The 26552-nt window shown below is 36.2% G+C and overlaps 1 protein-coding gene and 1 long non-coding RNA gene across 3 annotated transcripts; one reads left to right on the top strand and one right to left on the bottom strand.

Annotated features, from left to right (window-relative positions):
* Positions 1 to 296: 296 nt before the first annotated feature.
* On the bottom strand, positions 297 to 24047 carry LOC117626632 (protein CHROMATIN REMODELING 5). Of its 2 annotated transcripts, none has more exons than XM_034358410.1 (31): positions 23620 to 24047; positions 21888 to 22678; positions 21592 to 21659; positions 20593 to 21018; positions 19509 to 19733; positions 19254 to 19337; positions 17597 to 17656; positions 17399 to 17502; positions 17091 to 17142; positions 15887 to 15950; positions 14373 to 14466; positions 14180 to 14267; positions 13918 to 14052; positions 11736 to 11927; positions 11571 to 11638; positions 9580 to 9673; positions 9371 to 9495; positions 9215 to 9278; positions 7126 to 7338; positions 6060 to 6302; positions 5809 to 5919; positions 5567 to 5653; positions 5134 to 5313; positions 4804 to 4884; positions 4431 to 4667; positions 3389 to 3544; positions 3088 to 3265; positions 2803 to 2984; positions 1784 to 2134; positions 1589 to 1682; positions 297 to 1261 (listed from the first exon to the last, which is right to left on the bottom strand). In XM_034358410.1, the coding sequence occupies exons 2-31, from the start codon at positions 22630 to 22632 to the stop codon at positions 777 to 779; spliced, it is 5286 nt and encodes a 1761-aa protein (XP_034214301.1). In that variant the 5' UTR covers positions 22633 to 22678; positions 23620 to 24047; the 3' UTR covers positions 297 to 776. The 2 variants fall into 2 exon arrangements, with proteins under 2 accessions (XP_034214301.1, XP_034214302.1); XM_034358411.1 differs by having other exon boundaries at positions 23584 to 23991.
* Positions 24048 to 24808: 761 nt separating this feature from the next.
* LOC117626331 lies at positions 24809 to 25897 on the top strand. The gene is made up of 3 exons (XR_004585541.1): positions 24809 to 25006; positions 25146 to 25394; positions 25826 to 25897. It is a non-coding gene; the product is annotated as an uncharacterized LOC117626331 (long non-coding RNA).
* The last annotated feature ends 655 nt before the right edge of the window (positions 25898 to 26552 follow it).

The following is a 26552-nucleotide window of genomic DNA, read 5'->3' as shown; positions in this document are numbered from 1 at the left end:
TCGTATCATTTCGTTAAATGACAAATAGAAGAATTGGTTAAGTTAAATGACAAATAGAAGAATTGGTTAACTACCGGAATTAGCCCTTAAAACGACAAATAAAAGAATTCGCAAACTATTGCAGTTAGCCAAGGTAGTGAGTGAGGTTGAGAAAATGGGATTACATTAGAATAGATCAAGATTTCGCAATAAAAAGAGTAACCTAAAACCATAAATAATAAAATAAACGGTAGATGGTTCTCAGGCAGAATTTTTAATCTATTCTTGCTATATAACTAATGAAAGATAAATATGGATATTGGAAAGTATTAACTTATCAACAATTCAATTAAAAAAATCTCCAAAACTTGGGAGAGAAAATACCACCAACTATTTCAAAATTGATAATGTACACTTTCTGAAGGTGTAATACATTCTCCTTCTGTATGTATATATCAGATGAGTAGAAAAACTTTTTCACTGAATTGCTCTATATACGTGAACATAATACCAACCGAACTCATCTTCAGAAAACGAAAGATAAAAAAAATATGGCAGCAAAATTCCACAAGCCTTGCAGACGACAGGCAATCCTTGCATCTTGTTCAATGATGCAAATCCCATTTTGTGGACCTGTTCCGATCGTCTCAGAAACCCAAGTAGGATCTCCAAGAACTTATTCCCATGGTTGACAAAAAAATTCCAGAGAATATATATAGGCTGAAGTCGTAAGTGCTCCCACGTGAGAGCCAGTCGCCTTCACTTTTTAACCAGCTGCTTTCCTATTGTATGCAACACTACTTGATACCTGTGAAACCTTGTTTTTGGGCTAAACCTGCCTGTCGCATCCTATAAGGCCTTTCATTGACTATGCGTTTATTTTCAGGTGGCCCTGCACCAAGAATCCCTAGTGAGCTTGGATCGGTTAACCGAGTACCATTGCTGATAATTCTTTTAGATGAGGCCTGAACTGGTAAATTACTATCAGTTTCTCCTCTCCTCCTTCGTTTCCATGCTTCAGATTTAGCTGTATCATGACCCTTCTGAAGTTCAAAAGATTGATAGTTGGTCACGTTTTTGTACCCTCTTTGCCTCTCTGCATGACGGGAAAATGGAATAGGGTCACTGTCTCTGCCAAAGGGACCGGATGCAGAGCCATTGATGTGGGAAGGCCCAACCTCCTCGTCCTGCTGCAGTATAAGTTTCGAATAAATGTCTTGAAGTCTCTCCCCAGACAGGTTTGAAAAGGTAGAAACATAGTTCCACAAGCGCTTTGTCATCTCTGTAAATGACCACTATGTTAATAACTTAAAACACATACCATGAAAAGGAAAAAGGAATTTGTTACATATGCAATCCTAGAGCTTGTCAAATTAAGGTCAGATGATTATTCTGTTAAGATATTACTCAATTGAACTTAAAAACCAACAAAATCCAAGGCATGGAATTAAATTCCATACATATACCATCCCCGAGCTTGTCTAAAGTGGGTGTTTAAAAATTATTATTTTTTAAATTTACATGAGAGAGAGAGAGAGAGAGAGAGCAACAGTAGATAGAAAAGCAATCAGGAATGAGAAAAATAAATCATACAGGACAAAATACATACTATCTTGTCCATGCGGTTCCTCCTCGTTATCTAAAACAATTTGGTCTATCCTTCGTCCAAGAAGCTTTAAATAATTTTTAACTTTCGCAAGCACCTGAAAGACAAAATGTGTGAATTAACAGTACCAGCATCAAACGGATGATTTAACAAATAAATGTGACAAAGACAAATGAAAAAAGCAAGACTAAGACGTACCGTATCCTTTGGAAGATTGGCACTAATCGTCTGCAACCGTTCAAGACGATTCAATGTCTTAATTGAGTCAGCCATCATCTCTTCACACCATTCCATCCATTTCTCCTCCTTAAACTTCTCATACACTTCTTCATCATCTGACATTTCACCCTCCTCTTTCACTAAAGGTTCAACTTTCTGGGGTTTCAAGGGTCTGTTCTTATTCATTTCAACATTGTGTCTAGAAGAACCGGCTTTTCCTTTCTTGATGCCCCTGTGAGCTAAAGAAACAATGAGAGGATTCTCTCTCTCCTTAGAAGCCTTACGACCCACTTTAGCATTTGCATTCTTTCCCCCATAAACTGCAATTTCCTGTTTACAGATGTCATCTTCATCAACTCATGTAAGTAATACCAAAATAGTTTACCGAAATTATTCAAGTGCCTCAATCTCCTTCAGAATGGATTAAAAGGCACTCACACAGTCATGCACAGGCAAATGAACCAATTACAATGATCAAAAGTATCAGGACGAATCAGCTTAAACATGGAAGACTAATGTTAGACCTAGCATAAGTTTGACACATAACAAAAATCTCTAATATCAACAATCATTTCAGTCCATTCATACGGTTTACAATAAATTTCACACCAACGTCAAACCAATGCAATCCTAGAGTCCAGACAATCTTGAAAACCGAAAAAATAATATTATCATATTTTCGCACTCAGCATAATTTCCAATTTTTTTCTCTTCCTCATCTGAACCAAATTAAAACCCTTCCCGCGCCAACTTTCAGGGGTAGCATTATCATTGCCTTCATTTGAGTATTAACTAGTGTCAAGTGAGATGGATGGATGAAAAGTTTTAACCAATAAAAAAATTCTCTCAAACTAAAATGTCAAATGTGGCTCAATAAGTTTTTTTTTTTTTTTTTTTTTTTCCCCTTTTTCAATCATATTCCAGAAATCCTAAGCACATAAGGCAGAGATACAGTGCTTTCCTCCACAAAAAAAGTTAGATCATATGTGATTGCATACCATTTCGAGAAGAGCGTTGGCACGATCTCTCAAATTTGGAGCGCGGGGTAAAAATGTTTCATGGTGTTGGAGTTCCACAGGAGCAATTTTCTTTATAAGACCAAGCCTTTCATCTAATCGTATCTTTTCCCAATTTCCAAATCCATGGTAGTATATTCCAAGAAGCAATCTTGCATCATCAACTATCAAGAAGGAAAATATCAGCAAAAAGGAACCAAAATCACGTGCCTTGTCTTCCAGTGGAGGAGAGATGAAAAATAACATAAGCAAAGAAATAACACATACACTGATTCCAGCCACAACCTTTCGACCAATTTGAAGGTTTGAGGTATGTCAAGACACGGAACTGGTCAATGGGATCCTCATATCGACTAATGCGTTTTGCCAGGTGCTGAAGTTCATGAACACGGTTGAGCATATCAACAGCCTTGACAGGGACACCAAAAAAATCCAGCAAGGGCCCCTAAAAGTACCATAAGTTTCTAACGTTCAGCAGCCAACAAGTTGTCACTCACAACGAAATAAATTTACATAAGAAACAGCATTCAAGAAACAACATGGATGAATAGACATATTCTAAGACAACCTTCTGGTCCAAACTCCCCACTTCCACTGCTTCTTTGCAGCCATCAATCAATGCATTGAAAAGCTCAACCTGTGATTCAAGTGAAGCTCCTGCAACTGCACCTCCGACCTCCTCAACTATTAAGGCAATTTGGCTCTCATTCCCAAATTTCATAACCTAATTGCAAATTAACAGTGTTAGACAATGAAGCATAAAAATTCCTAAGAAAACAAACATTCAGAACAAGCTGGTGCCAGAAGCTTTTCAAAAATTGGGATGTCTTAACTTTGACCAAACATCTTGCAAATAATTAATTTGGAACTTCCAATATTTAGGGAAAATCCAGAGAATAAACCATAAGAAACACCTTCTCTGATGGGTGATTAAATTTGAAACAAATGGTATCTTCTATTAGACCTAGTCTACAATGTAAACCCAAAACAGGAAAACTTCCGCCAGTTTCTGCATCTGCACCCATGACCTTGCATCTAATCTCTTCAAATATCGAGAATATCAGCTAAAACTATGTCCAGGTTGGGTCGGTTAGGTTTTAGGAATATATAAAAACAAAATAAACGAATAAAGACAAGAGAAAGGAACAATTAATACAAGAGAAGCAAAGACGCCATGCCTAATCTCTAAACTGAACAGATCTGTATTAGCAAAACAGGGGGAGAAAAGCTTTACACATATGAGTCATATGACTAATGAAAGCTGTGGTGCATCAGAAATGCTATTCTAGGAAGAAAAAGCTTTCATGCAGTCTTTCAGGGAGAGAGAAATTGATGGGAATCCAATTTGAATGGCTCAAATCTTGTCTTATCATTTGTGTTTTTAAAAAAGTAATGGGTGCCTTTTCCATAACATAAATATTTGGGTGCTACACATGTAGAAATATTATGAGCTTTCTTGAAACAAGCTAAATCAAAACTGATAAGGTATGCTCACAATATGAGGTAATGGGTGGTTTTTTTAAGGAGAGAAATACAAGCATTTTAGGAGATTATAGCGAGGTGATGACTAAATCAAGCTACACAGAAATCCGAAACAAATAAGAACTTACCGCACGGGAAAACCGCAATGCATCTCTCTTAGATAAATTCCCAGATGACCATCCCCTTACTTGAGCAGATGCTCCGTCAATCATTGGTGCTGAGCTAACTAAATAATCTGCTTTGCGCCTTTTCTGGACTCTTTCCTGAGGCTCAGATTCTTTCTTTTTCCTTTTATTACTTCTATCAGGTTGAGCAACTTCTGCATAGCTCTTGGTATTCCTTTTAGTGCGAGGGGCAAGAGCTTCCTAAAAAGAAATGTCAATTTAATCCTTTTATCTAACTAAAGGAAATGCAACACAATAATATATAGACAATAATAATAAGTATGAGAAAGTCCTTTACTACTATATTAAGATAGTATTTAACAGAAAAGATTCATACTTCGGCTTGGGATACTGCTTCCGGCTTTATCCAACGGCTCCAAAAACTACCATCATCTTCAGCGGTACCAAAATTTGCAACCTGGACATATATGCACCGAAGAGTACGTGCATTAAAAAAACACAAATGAATAAATTTCAACATGAAAGCAGTAGCAACTGTACAGCAGCCGTCCATCACCATCCTTACACCAACCAAAGCAAAAACACAGCACCGTTGATTTTAGGGCATAAGTGGCACTTGTGTAAAAACAAAACAAAAAATAAAAAATCTACAGAAGGGGCCAAGACAACCAATATAGAGCCCTAAAAAACAATGGCAAAATCTTGCCTTAAAAGCACTCAACAATTCATTCCCGTCCTCTTCAGCTTCCTTCTCTTCAACTTTTTCTGCTCTTTCAAGAATCTCATCAATATCCATACTTAAGAGTCCTTTCTTGCTTTCTTCATCATTTTTCTCTTCCTTAAAAAGTTCTTCAGCTCCAAATCTTAAGATAGCAGACAGCTCATTCTGCAAATACCATATGGATTCGTTACGGTAAGTGAAAGTGAAAAAGAAATATTCTGAAGTGGCAATTTTGCAATGCTACATTAGAGTCCCCTCTTGTGTGTGTGTGTGTGTGTGTGTGAGAGAGAGAGAGAGAGAGAGAGGTGGAAACCCAGAAATATGCTTAGAAATCTTTCCTTCTCCCATATTTCCCCCACTCAAAAGCCCCCACTAGAATTTAGCATGATAAAACAATCAATTCAACATAAGCCCTTACTTTGTCGAATAAAGTTCCTTTTTTTGCTTCTTTCTTCTCCAACCTACCCTCTGCATTTAATTTTTGAATCACCAAATGGTCAAGCACCTATAAAAAAAAAATTGGAACAAAGAAAACATATTAAATTAAACCTCAAGTGAAAAATTGAGTATATATATGGATGCATATGCAGATCCTGATTGTCATAAACTGGACAATTGAAAAATTATACAACAATCTCAAGATTATGCTATGTAATCTACCATCTTTTTCTTAGCTCTTTCCAGGATATCTTCCTCGACACTTTTGCTCGTGACAAATCTATAGATGTTAACAACTTCCTGTTGCCCAATTCTGTGAGCTCTACTCATTGCCTGATTCATAATCAAAGAGCGATGTTAATTTCGTAGAAAAGAGGCTAAAAGGAAAGGGGGAGGTTTGAAATCTGGTCTTGGCCGTGAGGATTATTAAATAAAATGTATAAGTAAAGATAACCGAGATATTGTCTTTAAACCTGCAAGTCGTTTTGAGGATTCCAATCTGAATCGAATATTATAACCGTATCTGCTGTGGCAAGGTTGATACCAAGGCCACCTGCTCGAGTTGAAAGCAGGAAGCAAAAATCTTCACTGCCAGGTGCATTAAAATGTTCCATTGCCTGGTGGCGTAAATCGGCCTTCGTACTTCCGTCAAGGCGTTGAAATTGAAACCCTCTAATTGACATATACTCTGCCAGTATGTCCAACATTCTTACCATCTGCAATAAATCATCCCAATTACATAGTACATAGTATATCAGTATAAAAAAATTCAAGCTAATATGGCAGGATTTGCAATTCTAGTCCCTAACTAGCAATATATAATTAATACACCCTCATACAACACAAGACTCACTACAGGGAGGAAAAATGCCAATAACCCCATGATTGAGCTGCCACATAAAAAACTAAGCATTAGGGCAACTGCCTCAGTGATTGTGTAGTCTCTAACAATTAGCACATGCAACAATACTTCAGCGATTCTGCGTGATTGGCTGCTACAGAAACAAAATACACTTAATTTTTGCACAGGCTTGTGAGTAAGATGAACAGTGTCACTCAAAAAAATCAAAAATTTAATACAGTAGTGTAACCCGAAACAGAAAAAAAAAAAATTTCAAGACACAAGGAAATGGCTATATCAACATGTCCTGATCATATTTCAGTGGCTTCCTGTATATATATATTGAAAATAAGCCTGTGAACGAAATGATGTATGAACATGTGAACAATTTTACCCCAAGTTTTGCAATCTTTTTCTTTTATAAAAAGAGGCAATGGTAGAACAAACACAAGTATCATTTAAAGGAGGCCACCAGTGTCATGTCCTCAAACAGCCAACAGACCACTACTTTAACAGATGATTGTCCTACAAACGATAGATCTAAACAGATATGGATTCTACCATATAATTAAATGGGCTAAGCTATGCATCAAAATGAATCAACAAGGTGGAAGTCTATGCTAACAATATATCAAACTTAATAGTCCATAAGCGACTTTCCAAGGAGCACAATCAACATGACTGCATCGCAAACAAACCTGGGAAAAAATCAGAACACGGTGCTTTGTTTGATGCAATCTCATAAGAAGCTTATCGAGTATAACCAGCTTCCCACTGCTTAAAATAATCCTCTCCAGTTTACTGCCATCTTTGGTACTCGAGTCCCCTCCATAACCATGGTCAGCACTTTCAAACAGGAAGGGATGATTACAACATTTCTTCAACTCTACCACAATATTCAACAATGAAACCTGAAAAGGCAAAAATAATATTAAAAAACTGAATGAAAATGTTATTACTTTCAATAATGATTAGACAGAAAAAGGGATAGTGAAGGAAGAACAGGCATTCTTCAACTGATTTCATTCTCAATAGAATCAACACATCCACACCTTCTCTTCTTTCCCACTAGTAAAGAGCAACATTAGGGCCTGTTTGGTATTCTTTTATTTTTTTTTAATACCCAGAAATCCATCAATCAGCATTGCAGGCACAGCTTTGAAACTGGAGCCCCCAGCCGAGCCATACAATCTTTGGGAGGCAGGAAACAGCAAATAGCTAGGTAGGTACCTTTGGGGGTTTCGAACCTCAGAACACATGGCAACAAACCATGGGCCTGACAATTCCAACTAACCACTTGCTGGTGCCTGTTTAGTATTCTATTTGAGTCCAAAAAATCTGTTTGGTCGAGCCAGTTTTGAAAACCCAAACTCAAAAATACCCAAATACTTGAAAATAGAACAGATCTGTTATTTAAGATTTTTTTTCAATTAAGTGGCAAAAGAATTCAACCAATTTAGAAACAGTTTTCAAGTTGCATATCAAACAAGTTTTTGAATCTTAAAAATGGATTTTAGAACTCCTTGTTTTTAAGAAAAATCAAGGTTTTAGAGTTCCCTACTTGAATAAGATACCGAACGTCCCCTTAACTATTACATGGAAATCAGTATAGAGGGTATTGTCGACTTTATCAAACAATTGTACATAGTGATAATTTGAACTTGAATAGGGTACCAGGCACCCCCTTAACTATTACATGGAAATCAGTATATAGGGCATTGTTGACTTTATCAAAGAATTTTACATAGTGATAGTTTGAAGACATCAGTCTTTAACCAGACTCTGTCATTTCTTAGACTTATACCAGGTTTTCCCTCAAGGAAATACAACCCGACAGAGTAGGGAGTATAATCTATCTGTAAAAGGTACTGTACAAATTTCTATCAACATCAAGTGTTTTCAAAGACAGTCCATCAATTACTTAGTTTGTAAGTCAGAGTTGAAGGCTGACACTCAAATGTTGTGTGTCCAGAAACATGTGCAAAAGAAATTGAAGCAATTAAAATTTGAAAATATCTTATCATTGGAGTGGAGTCAAGCACAAGTTTTCTCCAAGCAGACAGATTGAAGCAAAAGATTTGCGATATTAGTGAAAAGTCAGTTTATCCAGTTCCTTATATTTAATAGTTAGAGTCTGGGAAATTGGGAATACTAACAAGTTACATAAAAATGTGTATTTTGGGAGAACATTAGGCAGTATGAATGAAAAAATATTGTGCCAGAGAATTACCAAATAATGTTTACTTAGTATATCAGGCCTTTCCTAATTTCCCTTTGACCCCGATGGTGTTTCAAATATAAACAGCCCCTAATTATGCACAATCTGCTGGCTGTAGTATCTTAAGGAGTTGTCTTATGTTTGGCTGTTTTATTTTCTGTGTTGAGTGGCCTTGTGTTTGTTTCACCGGCTAGTGTTTCTTTCTTTTTGTCTGTGTTCTAAATGTCCTCGTTTTTTATCCTTCAAATTTTGAATAAAAAATGTTTCTATTAAAAAAAAAAAATTATATATATATATATATATATAAACAGCCCCTAATTAATATGAGACACTATTTTCAATTTTCACCAGAGACACAACAGTTCTTTCTTCTCATTAAAATATTACAGTTTTTTTTTTTTTTTTAAAGATTGGGATAAAACACAAACACAGAAAGAAATAACTCCGACGTGTTGATACAGTCAAAATTTGTGTTTTCAGTCCAAAAAATGGTTTTCAGACTGAAAGACTAATTGCAAACCTTACAGTAGCAAATAATTATACAAAAGGCAGAGGACAGAAGAAATAACCTGATTTCCACGAACTCCTTTGTTCAAATTATGGAAGTTGCGTTCCAAAATCCACTTATAGTACCTAAAGTAAATTATCGAGAACCAAAGAGCAAATGTCAAATCACTGAAAGGATCTAAACTAAGGGCCATTTTATTACAAGTTGAACCACATACTGTTTCTGAAGGGGAGACATTTCAACCCTAATAATTCGTTCAATTTTTGGAGGTAAAGACTTCTCCACATCCTTAATAACTCTTCGGAGAATGTGAGGCCTCAATTCCATATGAAGATTAGCAAGCTACACGTAAATGCAAAGCAAACATTAATTTCAAGGTTTAGACGTAACAATAATTAAAAATAAAGGAAATTTGCTCGACTATACCTCAATCTCATTGAATGAACTGAGATTCTTGTAGCTCTGAACAAAATCATCTTTATTCTTGAACTTATCAGAGTCAAGGAAATGCAGCAGAGCCCTGGATAAAATTTGAACATTGAAAAACCAAAAAAGAAAAGAAACAGAGAAATCAAAAAACATATAAGAAAACTTATGTGTGATCTAGTGTATCAGTGCCAGTCAATCAAATCTTACAGAGAAGAAAGAACCTATATAAAATAAAATGAAATGAAAGACCAATTCGATGAAGAAAAAGGCAACCGCCAGTGTTTAATTGAACCCAAACAATTACTCACTAGTCGAACATCTCTACTTTTAATTTTTTTGGTACAACTTAAGCTTCCTGGAAAAACAGAACTGAAATATTGATTTACAGTAATGCTAGACCAAATTTGAGTCCCAAAGATGTGGCGCATCCCATATCATCACTATAACTTAATAAAATTGCCAGCATGTATTTTTCTATAAAGAAAATTTTTTTTGAAAACCATGTAAGTTGATTAATCCAAAGTCTCAAACCTAATCACCACCGTGTTCCACCACAACCAGTCCCGCCGCCGCTGCACCTTTACTAGCAACTCAGCCTACACCAATTCAACCTTCATAGATTCTTTCAAGCAGCAAAAGATTTGTAAACAAAAATTTCTCCCAGCCATTCACTTCCCATTTGATTTTGGTAAACGATAAAATCTTCTAAATCTTCTCTTTAAACAAAATTTGATCAATAGCAACATATTCCTAGTGCATTATTTAAAGTTTTACATATTAAAAAAATGAACAATTCTGATTCACCACCAAATCACACATTTTTTCAAACTTGTCAGATCTAAAAGCTTTTCTATTCTTCTTGTAAGGTACACTCCATTAGAACTGATAGCCCAGAAATCTGCCATACACAACTTTTTTATGAGGAGAAATCTGCCATACACAATTCAGCCTCTTAGATTGTCTGGGATGATGGGAAGCTGTAAGTGGTTGGGGTGGGGAGATCTCGTTGTTGAGGGGATATGGTGGTGATCAGTTTTGGGATTTCATTTGGTTAATTAAACTTAACATTTATGCTTTGATTTTTTTTTGTTACAAAAATTAATTGCTGGTAATTGCTACATGTTGGCAATTAATTGATGAAGTGTCATATGCCACATCATTTGGGACTCAAATGTGGTGCACAAATTTGGTGTCTCTAGCATTATTGCCCCTTCCCCTCCATTTCCTCCTCATCCAAAACCTCCACCCCACCAGTCTCGAAGTTCTCTTCCCAAATCCCGGAAACCGTCTTCTCCCAACCCCTTCCTCTATATCCATTTTCCTCTCTTCCTTTGGCACCAAACCCATGGGATGGTCGAATATGGGACCATCGAGGGAGAAAGAGAGAGAGAGAGAGAGAGAGAGAGAAGTAGGGGGTGCCATTCCATGCTGGGTTTCCTTCAGAGTTTTTAACTTTTTTTAGTTATTATCTTAAATAAGTTTTAACCCAAAAAAAAAAAAAACAAACAAACAATTTGAATCATAAATAAGTTTTTTAGTTATTATCTTAAGTAAGTTTCTTGGTAAAAAATAAGTGCAATGGGTAGAATCAGTAGTTTGTTGGGTTCAACTAGACCCCTATATTGATTTTTCAAAATGATTTAATGCAGGGCAAGAGGAAAGCGCTAACACACAGAGATGAATGCAATCCCCACCACCCACCCCTCCACAGCACACAAACACATGCTCAAAGGAGTACAGAATCACTTTTGGATCCGACCATTAAGCAAACACACACACATACAAAGAAATGCACTTTATTGGAAAATATAAAACATGCAGAATAACGAACATTCATGGTTAGATAAGCCACACTATATTCAGATACCCTAGCAAACCTTTGCCATAAGGACATATCGATACATGATCAAAAATAACAATTATAAACAAATATGGCACTACTTTTGCATGCACATGCAGGAATATCATGACAAGAAACAAACCATTACCATAACTCTTCCACACTGTTCTGCAATGGAGTACCAGTTATAAGCAACTTGTTCTTGGTGCTAAATTCCTGCCAAACCAGGATGGCATCATTTAGCGTAACACAAGATTAAACTTGATAGATCAATACACAAGGTGTGATAGAATTGATTGGCATAATTACATACCAAGAGGGTTGTGTACAACTGTGCCTCACTGTTCTTTAACCTATGAGCTTCATCAACCATTAGATAATTCCACTTTATCTTGGAAAGAACAGCCTTATCCTTTAAAACCACCTCATATGTAGTCAATAGTGCATTGAATTTTATAGGCCGGCCAACTATTTTACTGTTGTTAAATTCATACTGCTGACAAACCTACAATCAAAAGAAATTGACAAACAAATAAAATAGTTTATAAAGAACAAAACTGCATGGGCACCCTGTATGGTACATCAAAACTACTTTATACAGTACAATGGAGATAAGGACAGTATCAAGTCAATACGGGGAAAAAAAGAGCCCGCAGAGTGACTTTTCAATGATCAAACTGCAAGGACAATGAAGATCCCAGAAGACAAGCATTAACCACAAGAAAATACAAAGCTGCAATCCCTTTCACCATTGTGATCACCCTGGAATACCAAAATTCAATAAATTTATACAAAATGCCTTTAGAAGCAAGATTTCTTTAAACATTAAACATGTTATACCAAACAAGGCACTGACCAAGCCATTTCCTAGTCTACCAGTAAGTGAACACTCAAACTAAAAATGTCTGGGTTCAGAATGATGCACATATATCAAGATGTGCCTGACATCTGGTCTTTTTCAAGCAACCAGGCTATTGTGTCCATATGAGAAATTATCATTCTTCGTCCATGTCCACATTAGTGTCTTAGGGTTTCACCAAACACAGGTTGCGTTAAATACCATTTAAGTATATAATTTAATTAATTCATACCAAAATATACAGAATGATAATGTACATAAATTTAAATTACCAAAAAGAGAAGATTACAACTCAAGGAGAAAGTCCAGAAAGATTCTTCCTGGACATGGCCCTCACTCAAGGGAGAAATTCCATTTTGTGCTTGCTCTCTTATGTCAAGTGCATCACAACCGGGTAGGTCGTCCCAGTGGAGAGAACATTGAAAACAAAAGAGTGACAAAGGGGTTGAGGGAAAGAGAGGGTGGGGAAAATGGTCATGGGTGCATAGTTGTAAATTTTAATTAATATTCCCCGCCTAGCGAAAAAATTGGCGAGCAAACTGAAGCCCAACAAAAAGAAAACACTCCAGAAAGATCTCATGTAATGCAGACGCCTCAGAATTTATACATGATAATACAGACTGAAAACCCCAATAGTAAAAGTGTACCACACTATTCTTAGACATTAACCTATAAAGCATGATAGATTATATGGTTTTTTCACAGGGATATGATCACAGAAATAGATTGATACATAACTAATACAGATAAATGACAAAGTAGTCTTCCATCTGAAAGAGATTGAACACAACTTCAACAGAAAACAGTAAAACAAGGCTACGAGTTTGAGCTTGTACACCAAAAACAACCACCTACTCAACAAGCAAAATAAAAATACAGCCAAACAGAACCCAGCATGCTAAGAGATAGACGCCTCTCAAACCAAGTTTAAAAGGAAGAACAAACAGTCACTGTGTTCGGAGAACTCTAACGCACCTCCACAACACTTAACACTTTAATCCACCTCGGAAGGCACAAAATTAACCTCTTGACAAATAAAAGGCACAAGAGGATGGAAAGGAACAACCCAACTCAGTCGAGAAACCTGACAAAGCTTACACCACTGGGAAATGAAGGAAAAGGTTGATCAATATTCTCGGCTACCCACTTTCAGATAATGCGCTGGTCTGCGGAAAGGCAAACACAAGGCCTGTTTCATTGACCTCACATGTATTCACCCTCCTGTGAGCAAACAATCCATGCAAAAACTTGTACCCTAGGATTAGGAGGTATTTGGCCTATCATATCATCAATATGATGGATTGAAACTGAAGAGTTCTCAAACAAAAACAAAGAAACCAAAGAAGAAAGAAAAAAGGAGAGGAGAGCTGCTCAAAATCAAGATCTCACAAGTCTCTATGGGAATTTTACTTCTACACTGAAGACAAAGGAGAGGTGAACCAAAATACTTGTTATGGAACTATCGTGATACTGACTGCAAGAAATTAAATTTCAAATATAATAATATACGATGACTATACCTGGGTTGGTTTAGGAAGTATCTTTACTTATGAATGAACAGTGAATGCAAGTAAAACCATATATCCAACTATTCATGTATGAACCTCGTAGACCTGTACAAGAAAGCTTGGCTTACCTCTCTGCTTGCACGGGTACCAACGTACACAATAACATTCATATCAGGAAGCCATTTCCTAAATTCTTTGGCCCAGTTTGACAACGTGGATAATGGTACAACAACAAGAAATGGCCCGTGGATCTGTTGAGCATTCTGCAATAATTAAAGAGGAAAAGGTTAGTGTCTCAAGTATATTACAATCTCATGTTTGTTTGGAGTTACATTCAATAATATAACAATCTACAAGCCAGTCAGCAAAGAATTTATATCTCATCTTAACCTGTAAAAAACCAAGCATTGAAACTGATTGAACAGTTTTACCAAGACCCATTTCATCAGCTAAAATGACATTGGTATCATTTCTCCAACTGCCACATGCAAGAACCAGTGATTAGGACATTTTCAAAGGAGGGCATATTAAGGTATCTATTTTCCAACCATAAAGGTGAGTAGAAGTAATAGTCAAGCCATGCCTATTGACAAGAAAATTCAAACCCTCAAGCTGATAATCACGTAGCTTTCCTCCCTTCAACCATTCGGGCTGTTCGTCAAGCTTCCTTAGACTTCCTAAATATTATTTACCAAAAAAAAATTGTATTATCAATAAACACTGTATGTCAAAAGCAGCAAATAAAACAAGATGAGTCAAAGAAAGTAAAAGAGACGAAAATTGGAATAGCAGAAACTCCATTATGTATTTTTACACTAATTATACCTTAATACTCCTACCAAATCTATGTATTCAAAAAATAAAAATAAAAAAAATTTTAAAAAACAAATAATTATTTAATAGCTTTTAATTTTCATTAGTACTAACACGAAAAAGGAAAATGACAGGACGTTGGTTGGTGGGTTGGTTACCTTCCCCTTCCACCTTTCCCTTTCTACCTTTGCCACACATCTCATGCCCTGTGCATTCCACTAACTCCTAAAAACAAACTTTAATGTCTTGAAACTCAATACAACTAAGACATTCTCTTCCTACATTTTCCTATAGAATGCTTGTCAGAGTTAAGAGAGGAAAGGCAATTTTTGGGATGATTTTTCAGGAAAAAATATGTGTCCTAGCTGGATTTAGGTAAACTCTGTTAATTTTGGGTTTTCGGGAAAGGATACCGTCTGATGAATTTGCAGCAGAGAAGCGTCTGAAGTTTATGCATCATTCCAAAACCAGTGACAAAAAATTATTTAAGATGTAGGCGTCTAATATAAGAAGAAGGCACCTCTCGGATTTTGGGTTGGTTTTGTTAGATTTATTTCAGTTCTTAATCTTTAGCTGACACCTATGATTCTCTGACACTCTGCTTCGTTTCATCCTATAAGTGGCTGCTTCTTCTTTTCCATGATCCAGCCCATAAATAATAATAATCAAGTCCTCTCCTTGGCAGCTCCAGAGTTTTCTTGTTAAGTTTTGCATTATAAGTTAAGAGGGTAAATCTGGGAAGAATGAGTGTTTTAACTGAAGTTTTGTTTTTAAGACTTCATGAAATTCACATGGCATGAACTAATGGAAGTTCAAAGTCTTGGAATACTAACAATATTGGTACTCCTATCAGGGAACAGAATTGAGAGATGAGGATATGATGAGTGCACTTGATCTAACCATCAGCAAAGTTTGGTTTTCTCTGGATTAGATAAACTCTTTCTTCACGTACGTAGGAGTGTACAAAAGTGCATACAAAGAACCATACTTAATTTTATTGGAAACATTGACTTTGCTTTTAAAAAGTTAGGAAGGTACAATGAGAACAACCAACACTGGACAAGAAGTCCACCATCACAATAGAACAAAGAGAAACACTCTCTTAACAGCATATAATACCTTGCCTTTAGTTGACAAAAAGGTGGAGGAGGATTTCAGGGTAAGAAAACGAATTGTGAATTTTTTTTTTAGAGAATAACAAATTGTGAATTGATATTGACTTTGAGAAGCAAGAAAAATGCAAACCAGAAAACGATAAGCAAATTCCAGACCCAAATCACCAACCTTTGCTTTTCTTGCGCTGGAGATCCACCATTTTCCCTTGTACAGCCATCGCAGCTTCCCGAGCCTGCTCATAATGAAGGACCACAAGCCGGATTACACTCGGAACAAAACTCTAATCATGTGTAAGTGTTTGTTCGTCATAAACAATTCACCCCGAGAAAATTTGACATATCATCATATTTAAGGAAAACAAGAATAAAAAAGAAGAGAACACCAAAAAGGAACTCTTTAGGGGGGAAAAATCCCCAATGAAGTGGCCAAAAGGAAGAGCCTTTTTGGATAGTATTTTCCTAATTCCCCAAGCACCTATCTCGTCATCTGCCATAAAAATAAATTACTAACTCTTTTTTTCCCAGAAAACCAACGAAGCTTGCATATGAAAAAATTGGATCTATCATGTAAGATTTCCCATATGCCTCAACCAAAGAAAGCTTAGTTGGTGTTTAACCTTCATATACCACAACACATGTTACTCCAAATTCCCCACTACTGTATGGCTTCACCATAAGCCCTTTTATTAGTTTCTTTAATAAGTATTTTGGCATATTGTTTATGACCTATACAGTTTTTATTCTTTCCTGTTAACAGGACCCTAGCATAAATTTAACAAGCTCAAATGCAAATTGATGAAACATTTGCAATCACTGGAGAATTTAAGGTAAAACATTATAACAACTCATTCCACAACATCCCTAGTTATGGCAGCAGAGATTCTAATATTTTAGGAATCCTTTGTATCTTACATAGAGTAATTCTAGAAAGCCACCATATCCATGTACAGTAATCCCAACTTTCCATTAATATTTTTAACAGTTATTTGTATAATGCTTTCATATCATTCATCATAATTATCAATAAATCACATTGGGTAATCATTCCAAACATTCAATGCCAAGCATGCATGCTCACATCATCATATTGGGTTTCATTCATAACCAAACATTCAATGTTAAGCATACATTCTCACACTTAATGTGCAATGCATACTGCTATCTATCGCAAACATGTAAACCATGGTTCAGAAGTAAATCCATGTGTCAAACCTAGCACATATATAGAGAGAGACATGTCAAGCATGTAACATAAAGATGTGCACACAATAGGACTATGCAGATAAGTAATATAAACATAACTGTCAATGTTCAAGCGACCTTTAAATGCATGCACATTTTACAACATGAAGACAACTAAGACACCACACTACCTTGAACTCATCAATAGCATCTTGTGCAAATGCGATATCCACGTCCTTCTCCCTATAATCACATACCACTAAAAAATATAAGCATTCATTACTGCAATTAAAATGAAAGACACACCACAACACCAAAGAGTCAAACACTATATCAGATAAAAGATCTAGAAATCTGCAAGGTTTAAGAAAAGCTAATTTAGAATGAATAGTGCAACATTTAACACCCTACACATATATGAAATAGATAGGCAAGGAAAAGGAGCAAATAAAGCAGTACTAAACAGAAAATGATTAACTTTAAGTCAAGCTTAACATACCATGTTGCTTCAGCATAAGACAATCCTTGCCACTTGACCAGATATTCAGGTCCCACATCACCTGAGCTATCTTGCCTGATCCGGTCTGAAATTATTCTCTCCACCTGAAGAACAAGTTATATAAACAATTGTAAGTAAAAACAGACAAATGTTGTTTTGGAAAGTGAAACAAAAATGATGAAATGCAGGAAAGCAAACCTGACTATTTTGCTTGATGAGATCTAAGTCCATTTCTTTGCTCACATCATGGACCTCAATCTAGCAGGCATATACATAACCCCAGAAAAAGAAAAGTGATAAATGAGCTACTTCACATGAATAAAAAACAATAACAATAGTTACTAAAGCTTCTATCATTATGGGAGGACAATGAAGGTGAAATAGCAATTACACATGGGAAAGAAACAGAACAAGTTTATAAACGATCAAGAAGTATCAACTTTTAAACGACAGTATACACGAGCTTTCAATAAGAAAAGGAACATTATACATGAAAGGACTTTGAACAAATAAATTTATCTGCAGTGTCTCACTCCTTATGCATTTCTCATATTCATGTTTTGAGCACCATCTCCTAAGAATAACTTAGAAAACACCACATGGTAGGCCTGGCTTAACCTATGCTTTTTTTTTCATACCAAAAATACTTCCATCAATAAAAATAATTTTTCAAACCAAAAAAAAAAAAAAGGAAAATTACAATACAGGGGACAAGTTGTCCAATAGTCAGAGTAAACTGCTCAACTACAACTGCTAAACTAAAACACCTTAATATTGCATGAATGAAACGCGGAACTCCAATCATAAAATAAAGCCTGAAAGGAACTATCCTAAATGCTGAAGAAACGGACACCCAACGCCCAAAAGCGAACTTATCCCACAAAAGATCCACTTCATCAACCTGTGCTCCCTCAAATGTCCTTCTATTCCTCTCCATGCATGCCACCCCAAAAGAATTTCTATTAGTGAATGTTAACCCGTGCGTCTATAATTGGTATAAAAATTGAAGGGAGCGTTGACACATCACTGGATTCCAACAGTTTCAGTAACATGTGGTTTATGAGCGTATACAGCCCTACATTTTCAGTAACCTGTTCTTTTCAAGAGTATTTGGCCCTACTTTAAAACAGAGACAAAAAAGAAAAAATCTCTATCAATCATGTTATTTGTTCTTGTTATGTTACCATCTTTATTATTAAACCGTACTTCCAATCTACATTACTGATATTACTCACACTATCATCTTCCTCAAGAAAGTGCTCCCATTAACTTCCATCGCTAAACAATCATCATCCATTTATGCACTTTAAAATTTATTGATCAATCTAATTAATTCTTTCTATTTATTATAATTTAATGATCAAATCAAATAATGCACCACGATTTGAAAGGCAATATTTATATAATTCACCTAGATGGACATCAAAAAAAAAATTATTTAAGCTAACAAATTCTCAATAGGTAAAATGGTCTATACTTATACCGGCAACCCTAAAAAAATAATAATAATCAATTGGTAAGCTTCTTGTCCTCTTAAAAGAAAAAAAAGTAAGAAAAAAATTTAATTTTGATTAGTTTGGGTTGGGTTGGTTTTGTTGGTGTGAGCAGATTTTGCAAACCCTCCTTTCACATGTTCTGCATAACTGTACCTCATATCACATCTTGTTACCATGAGAAAGCATACATTAGATCTTAAAGCAACAGAAGTCGTATAAATCCAAGTGCCTAACTAGATACAGTTCAAGTTATTTATTAAATAACATATTAATATATCTATCTTTCTTCTTTATACACGATTACTACTAAAAGAAACTCTAAAATAAAAATAAATAAAAAATAGGAACAAAAAGAATACCTCCTCACGTGAGATTGTCTTCCTGTACTTGGCATCCTCCATCACCTTTTTAGTGTAATTTAAAACCTTCTTGAAACCGCTAAGCTGCAAAGTCACAAAGGCAAAAGCATATTGAGCATCTTGAACAACAAATCAAAGTAAGATAAAACTGAAAGGTAAAGTTACAGCACCAGTTAAATTTGACAAAGACATATGTAATAGATTGTCCCAATCCCGAGCATATGCATAACCAAGAAGAAAAATTACAAAGCATACATTTTGTAGCTCGGAAATTGATTTCCACTGACAGTGCAAATGGGACTGGCCTTTCCATTTTATCAAGAATTCCATACTATTCCAATCTGGCTCAGAATCGAACAAGTGACTTAACAAGACAGGCTCTGTTGATCTATTATTCCTCAGAGCTTCTTCAGCCATGCCTTTTGGCTGATGCCAGAGCACCTTTTCAATATAGTCACCATCCTCTTCTTCATTCTCCTCCTATAATAGCAGAGTACAAACTTAAAAAGAGAAATTAAGCATATGAAATAACATAACAAAATTCTTAACATATTATCGATGAGGGGTAACCTGAAATTTAGCAGTCTGACAATTGGAAGTAAAGAAATAAACAGACATTCACAACATGGAGCATCAAATACAAAGAGTTTCCTGAGATCATTACATTTTCTTTCCCCATTTGAAGCATTTCATCATGAAAACAACTGTCGCAGTTAAGAAAAACGACTCGCACACGCACTTTACTCAAGCGCTTAACTATCACCATTTATTACATGGAGATCAAAGGATTTTCAAATTCTTAGAAGAAGGGATGATCAAGCAAAAGCTTAAACACAGTAAAGGGAAAATCCAGCTTATATTTTTCAGCAAATTAAAAGCCTTTTTTCCTCACATGAAATGAAAACTTTAACCTAAAAGAGAAAGATGAGTCGCAAGAAGTCAGCAGCGTTGACTTAGCATGACACGAATTGCATTGCATTCAAGTTTTACACTCCTATCCGGTCAATATGAATTATACCTATACTGTACTTTAGAAAACATGATCAAAGCAGCAGTTCATCTTATGGCCAAAACAAATTCTACAATCATTTGCATTTAGATCACATTATCTTTTGCATCTAGAGCTTTCGGCAGTACCTATGTCTAATAATAAAATATATCATAACATGACAAATCGTTGTTATACAAACATGTACTTCTTCACTTGGGGCACATCTAGGGTAAGTAATCCATATGGTGCATAATTCCAACTTGAAAATCAAACATATGAATTAAGAACGTGATCTCAAATAGATTCCATCGAAATGCATCAATGTAACATCAGAAAGGTAGACGATACCTTTTGGGACTTCTTTTTCTTCCCTTCATCAACTTCATCACTTCCTTCACTTTCAACATATGAAACCTTCCGAACAGATCTAGTAGAAGTCCGTACCTCACCATTTCGTCCAGTGACATTTTTTCGGCCATTACTTTTGCGGAGATGTACACCTTTTCTTTTTGTGCTTTTAAAGTCCTCATCACTTTCACTTTCAGATTCCTCCGCTGAGGACTCTTCATCATCAAAGGAAGACTTCCCTCTTCTTTGGCGACTAGATGCATGATATGATTTGCGTTCTCTTGTAGATTTAACACTAAGCCCACCTTTACCACGATGCCTACTCTTAGGTTTCTTTCCATAATAAGAATTATCTTCATCTGACACATCAAGCTCATCATCACTGTCATTATCTTCCTCAGAATTTTCACCACTCCAATCTTTATCCTGGTGTCATCAAAGAACAACTTCATTAGTGTACAACAGAAAGCACCAGTTCATATGTCCACTAACACTATTATATCAACAGAATATGCACCTCCCCCAACCCACCCTCCCCCACTCCCAAAAAAAATGAGTGAGAAAGAGAACCAAGATAGGATATCACTACATATCATTGAACACAAAAGACACACAGAGATGGAGAAATCAGAAAGTTTACATGAAAGTAATTCAACAAACAGTACCATTGATCTCTTTTTTTGATTTTTTTTCTTTTTTGATAACTTCTCTTTTGAATTAGTTTCAGTAGCAATTGCAAAGATATAGCTTTCAGGGTTAACCACGCATATAGGTGCACCATCAATGGTGCATGCATAATGGTTGGGATAAAACTATCCCATATCAGTTAAAAACAAAAACGATGAAGTTAAAAATTGGGAAAAGAAAATAGAACAATTCAAAGTTGGCTGTGACATAGTGGAACAGTCAGAACCCTTTGTGTGTGCTCTCTTCTGAAAACTTCAAGCCAATGAAATAATACTTCCAATGTAATTTTACTTAGGCAACTATGACTATAACCTTTTGCACTGCACGACCACTCGCAACACCATAATCAGGTTCAAAATCTGCATCATCAGGATCATCTTCTGCAAGCAAGAAGACAATATAAATTGAGATCTACGTTCCAACAATGAAGAGAGGTCAAGAACCACTCATCAAAGTACATCTCTAAGTAAAATGATGAGAGGTCAAGAACTACTCATCAAAGTATATCTCTAAGCAAAATGATGAGAGGTATACTAAATATGAGGATCTGAATCCCATGCCCAACTGCTAGTATTCTAATAAAATAAAAATATTTGCAAAACAAATACCATCTTCTTCTTCTTCTTCATAATCAGCATCAGCAGCATCAATATTTTCGTTGTCATCATCACCATCATCATAATCCTCATTATCATTTAAAACTCTAGAAGTCCTATGTGCATGGTTGCTGACTGCAGCAGGTTTTGATTGTGGCCTAGAATTTGACCCAACTGAATGATGAAACCCTCTATAGTGCATAGAGTCACTCTGTTCTTCCCCATCCTGCTCATAATATTCATCAGACAACATCTCATCTGCAGGGATGTCAGAATGTCCTCGTTGTCCCTTGCTTACTTTTGGCCTGTCATTATCTTCAAAATCTATTCTATCTTCCCTGACATCCGAAGAATTATCTTCAGATCCAACGGCATTTCTGTCGTCAGACCCACTTTTAGTTTCCTGCCCAGAGTCGGACCCGCCCTGTGAGCACATAGGTTGACAGTCCTTCCAAAATGTAGAACCCCATTTTCCAGCCACCGCCGTTCTCCTCCCAGAAGACGGCAAATTAGAAGCTCTTGTACCAATACCCTCATCATTTTCTGCCTCATTCTGCAACCTACTAGCATCATCTTGTTCACCTTCACTTTGATACTGCACATGCATGTTCATATCAAATTCCTTTTCACAAGAAATCACATCTACATCCTCATTCCCTGTGGAACTGTGAATTCTTTCAACACTTTGTCCCTGGTTCTTCTCTTCCAGGACACTTCGTGAAACTGTTTCATTAGAATAATTCCTGAAAAAGGCCATCCCTTCACATGGAACTTCTATGGAATCGTTAAAACAATGTCTGCACCTGTAAATTTAGAAAAACAAAATTATCAACTACTTCTTTTGCTGCCACCTACAACTTTTGCAGAATATATCTGAGTAAGGGCTGGTCAAGTTATAGGTGGAACAAATTGTTACCACCAGTGCTCACTTCAAAACAAATAAATTACAGTGAAGCGTTGGCAAAAATAAATTAACATTCTAAATGCGACTCCAAGCATGCAAATTGAAAACGGGGAGGACATTTATTCAGAGAAGAATAAAAGAAAATATTAGAAACCCCCACCAACCGAAGGCAACTAAAGAAAACCTAAGAAATGAACATCACAAACAGTTATTCACAAGAAAATAATAACTGTATTGGACTCAGACCCAACTTAACATCAGAATGGCCTCGTGGAAGTAAGCTTACTAATAAAATGATTAGTTCCCAACTCAAATTTCCGTTTTCCTTCTTTCCCACATATTCTCAGCAAACAGCGCCAGTCTTCCAATTGAAATCCAAATACAGTTTTAACTTTAAAAACGTCCAGAACCAGTAGAAACTTCTGCCTCAATGCATTGACAACGAAAACTAAAGCAAAGCCGAGCATATCAATACCAAACTTAGATAGTAAACAATTAAGTACCCAAACCACTGCAAATGAAGTCAGAAGTAACAGAAAATTCGCCAAAATCCAATCTAATAAAACAAAATTGATCAATGTCACAATACCAGTCATGTAATCACGCGAAACAGAGCAATCAATAGATCAAAGAGCGAATTTGAAAACTTGAACAGAATCAACCGCCAAAGCCCCTTCCAACTTCCAAAACAAACCCTAAAACAGAAAGCAAACCTAAATCCATGCCCGGAAACCCTAATTTCAAAACAATTTACATCGAAAGGAGCAAATCCAAACAGAGAAGCTGATGATTGAGAGAGCTTACACAGAGAGGGGGAGAGAGAGAGAGAGAGAGACCCACCTCTGTAAGAACCCCTACTAAACAAGGTCAATACAGGTAGGGAGAGAAATAGAGGGTGCGCGCAGGTTAATAATCGTGCGCACCTTTTCCCACGTGGCCTCGCCGGAAAATGACCGCCGGGCCAAGGAAACAGGTTTATCGTTTCGGTTTTCCGGGTCGGGTTAAGGGTCGTACGCGGTGATGGGGATATGCGGCGATGGCGGCGGCTAAGATGCGCCGGGAGATGGCGTATCCGATTTCAGAAGACGGCGTTGTTTCGGGTTATCGTCGACGGCGACGGCGGTTGTGGTGGTGGTGAGTGTTTTTTTAGAGAGAGAAAGTTTATGAGAGAGAGATATTATCAAATTGGGGTAAAAAAAAAATGAAAAATTAGAAGGATATGCGAATTTTGTTTTTCGTTGGAGAAACGTGTTTATAGAGCCTTTCTCTCTCTAAACCATGTGTTGGTTTTTCATTTTTTACCTGGCCCATTTGTAGGTTTTATTGTGTTAATGACAGACCAATGGAGTTAGCCCACGTGGCACACACTGTTCAGGGGATTCTTTTTGTTTTTTGTGGGCGAAGAATTAGACGGCGCGGGTTATATTGAGTTGACGGAGGTTCGCAGCTCCTTCTTAGCTTTCTATTCATTCTCAAATCCTACAATTTTTCTTAGATTTTTGACAAATTTGAAATTGATCTGTTATTCAAACACTCATGCATTCTAATAAGAGAAGAGGGACGATTGACTAATAACTCCTCAACTAATTTGGATTCATATATATTGTAGAAGTTGAAGGGCTAAGTGTGAAAATTTCTAAAAAGCTAATCTCTGAATTTTGGCATTTCTATTTGATTTTCAAGTTTTGTTTGGTCCTATAGGACAAAATGAATGGAATGTATTCAAGTGATTATAATTACAAAGAGACATATTCAACTAATTTAGAGATGCTTAGTTCATTTGGTATTTGATTTGAGTCCAATTTTATAGGGAAATAGCTGAAAATGACACCTATTTTATAATTTTAATTAAAAATACCACCCCTTTTCAATTTTTGTACAACTATCACCTATAAATATAAAATTATTGTACCCTTATTGCTGATTTTTCACAAGTTCAGAAATTTGTTCTCTCTCTGGCACAACTCTCTTTCTCTTTGATATCTGTCTATCACAGCTCTCTGGGTCTCTCTTGGCTCTCTCTCTCTCTCTCTCTCTAGCACAACTCTCTGTCTCTCTCTCCAGATCAATCAGAATTCGGATCAACCCCTCATTGTCCGTCTCTTTCCACAAAACCACTCTCTATTCGTGAAACCAGCCGCGAATCTCACAGAAGTTTCCTTCTTCAGCTCAAAAAGCATACGCCATGATTTGAATCACCAGGAATTAATCGGACCACCCCAACCAGGTTCATTTCTCTTTTGCCTTTTTCTGATTCGACCTATTTGGAATCGGATCTCGATCAGTTTTCAAATTTGATTTCAGTTTTTTAGGTTGGTTCTTATAATTGAATTTGAATTGAATCTGATTCGGTATTTTGTTTAAAGAATGGCGTGGTTCAGTGGGAAAGTCTCTTTGGGGAACTTCCCCGATCTCGCCGGGGCCGTGAATAAGCTCCAGGAGAGTGTCAAGAACATCGAGAAGAACAAGCTGATGATAATGAAGCTGATGTTAAAGGGCAACATCTGAGCTCAGGGGAAAATGCGTCTGACTCTTCAGTGATTGAATTGGAGAAGGTGAAGATGGAGATGAAGATGATGGAAGCTGCATTGCAAGGTGCTGCAAGACAGGCCCAGGTACATGATGAATGATTAGGTAGCATCTTATTTGAGAGCTCATAAGATCACAACCATTTATTATTATCCCTGTTCATTTAGTGGAACACTTGAGACAATACTACTGAACTTCTTGACTGGATTTCTTTAATTTAGAAGCGCTGTCTACATATATCGGAGGTTTATGAAGTTTGCTTAGTTAACCTGAACACCTTTAGTCTTGCAGATGGTGTGTGTCTGTGTCTGTGTCTGTTGATTTAGGAAAATAGAAACATTTTGTATTTCTGTATATGGTAATTAAGTTAAAGCAGCAACAAATACAAGAGAAGAATTATTATACTCTTTCTTCATTGTGGATCTCTCTGGGTGCAGCTATGTTACATTGTTAATGTCTGTTCAATTGTATGTATATCTACAGTTCTGAACGTCTGATATATTTGATTCTTTTCCAGGCAAAAGCTGATGAGATTGCAAAGTTTATGAATGAAAATGAACAATTAAAATCTGCGATCGAGGATTTGAAGGTATGCATTTTGTAATATTTTTATACCTTCATTTGAGTAGATAAAATAATGGCTTGATCATGCATGTTTTACTTTGATTTTTCACTCTTGGTGTATAATGCACTTGTATTTGCTACCATCTTCCATTTATAACCCAGCATATAGGGAAATCACGGAAATTCTTATAGGGAGGTAGTTGCTCCCGTGGCTTGTCACTGAATGAAGCATCCGTGGAGAATTGTTGGATGAAAATATCTTTGCTATATTCATGCTACTTCCTCTTGCGAGTGGTTTATGTTGAGTTAATATTTAAATTTTAAAATGCATTCTTTTTTCAATTTTGATTTCAACGTTTTCTTCAAAATTGTTTGTGTGTAAATGCAAAATAAAGGCATAGATTCTAATTGGACTATTCATTTTGCCCAAAAGCATTCCTGATGCTTGATCTTTGTCAGTGTAACAATCATGTTATGGAATTATAAGTTTGCACATACAATTTGATGGTTGTCTAATTATATGTTTCATGTTTTGGAAAATTTCTGGTATTTCTTGAAACCAACCATGGTTGACTAGTTCACATTCTCATTATCAATTTTTTTTTTTCTTTCCCAATTTGCTTTATCAGCCATATAGTATTGTGATTTTAATAATTATTTTTCTTATAGATGTTCACATA

This window comes from Prunus dulcis, chromosome 4 (assembly GCF_902201215.1).
Source record: "Prunus dulcis chromosome 4, ALMONDv2, whole genome shotgun sequence".
Classification (NCBI taxonomy): domain Eukaryota; kingdom Viridiplantae; phylum Streptophyta; class Magnoliopsida; order Rosales; family Rosaceae; genus Prunus; species Prunus dulcis.
Note: the sequence above shows the minus strand (reverse complement) of the source record. Positions and strands in the feature narration are given on the sequence as shown.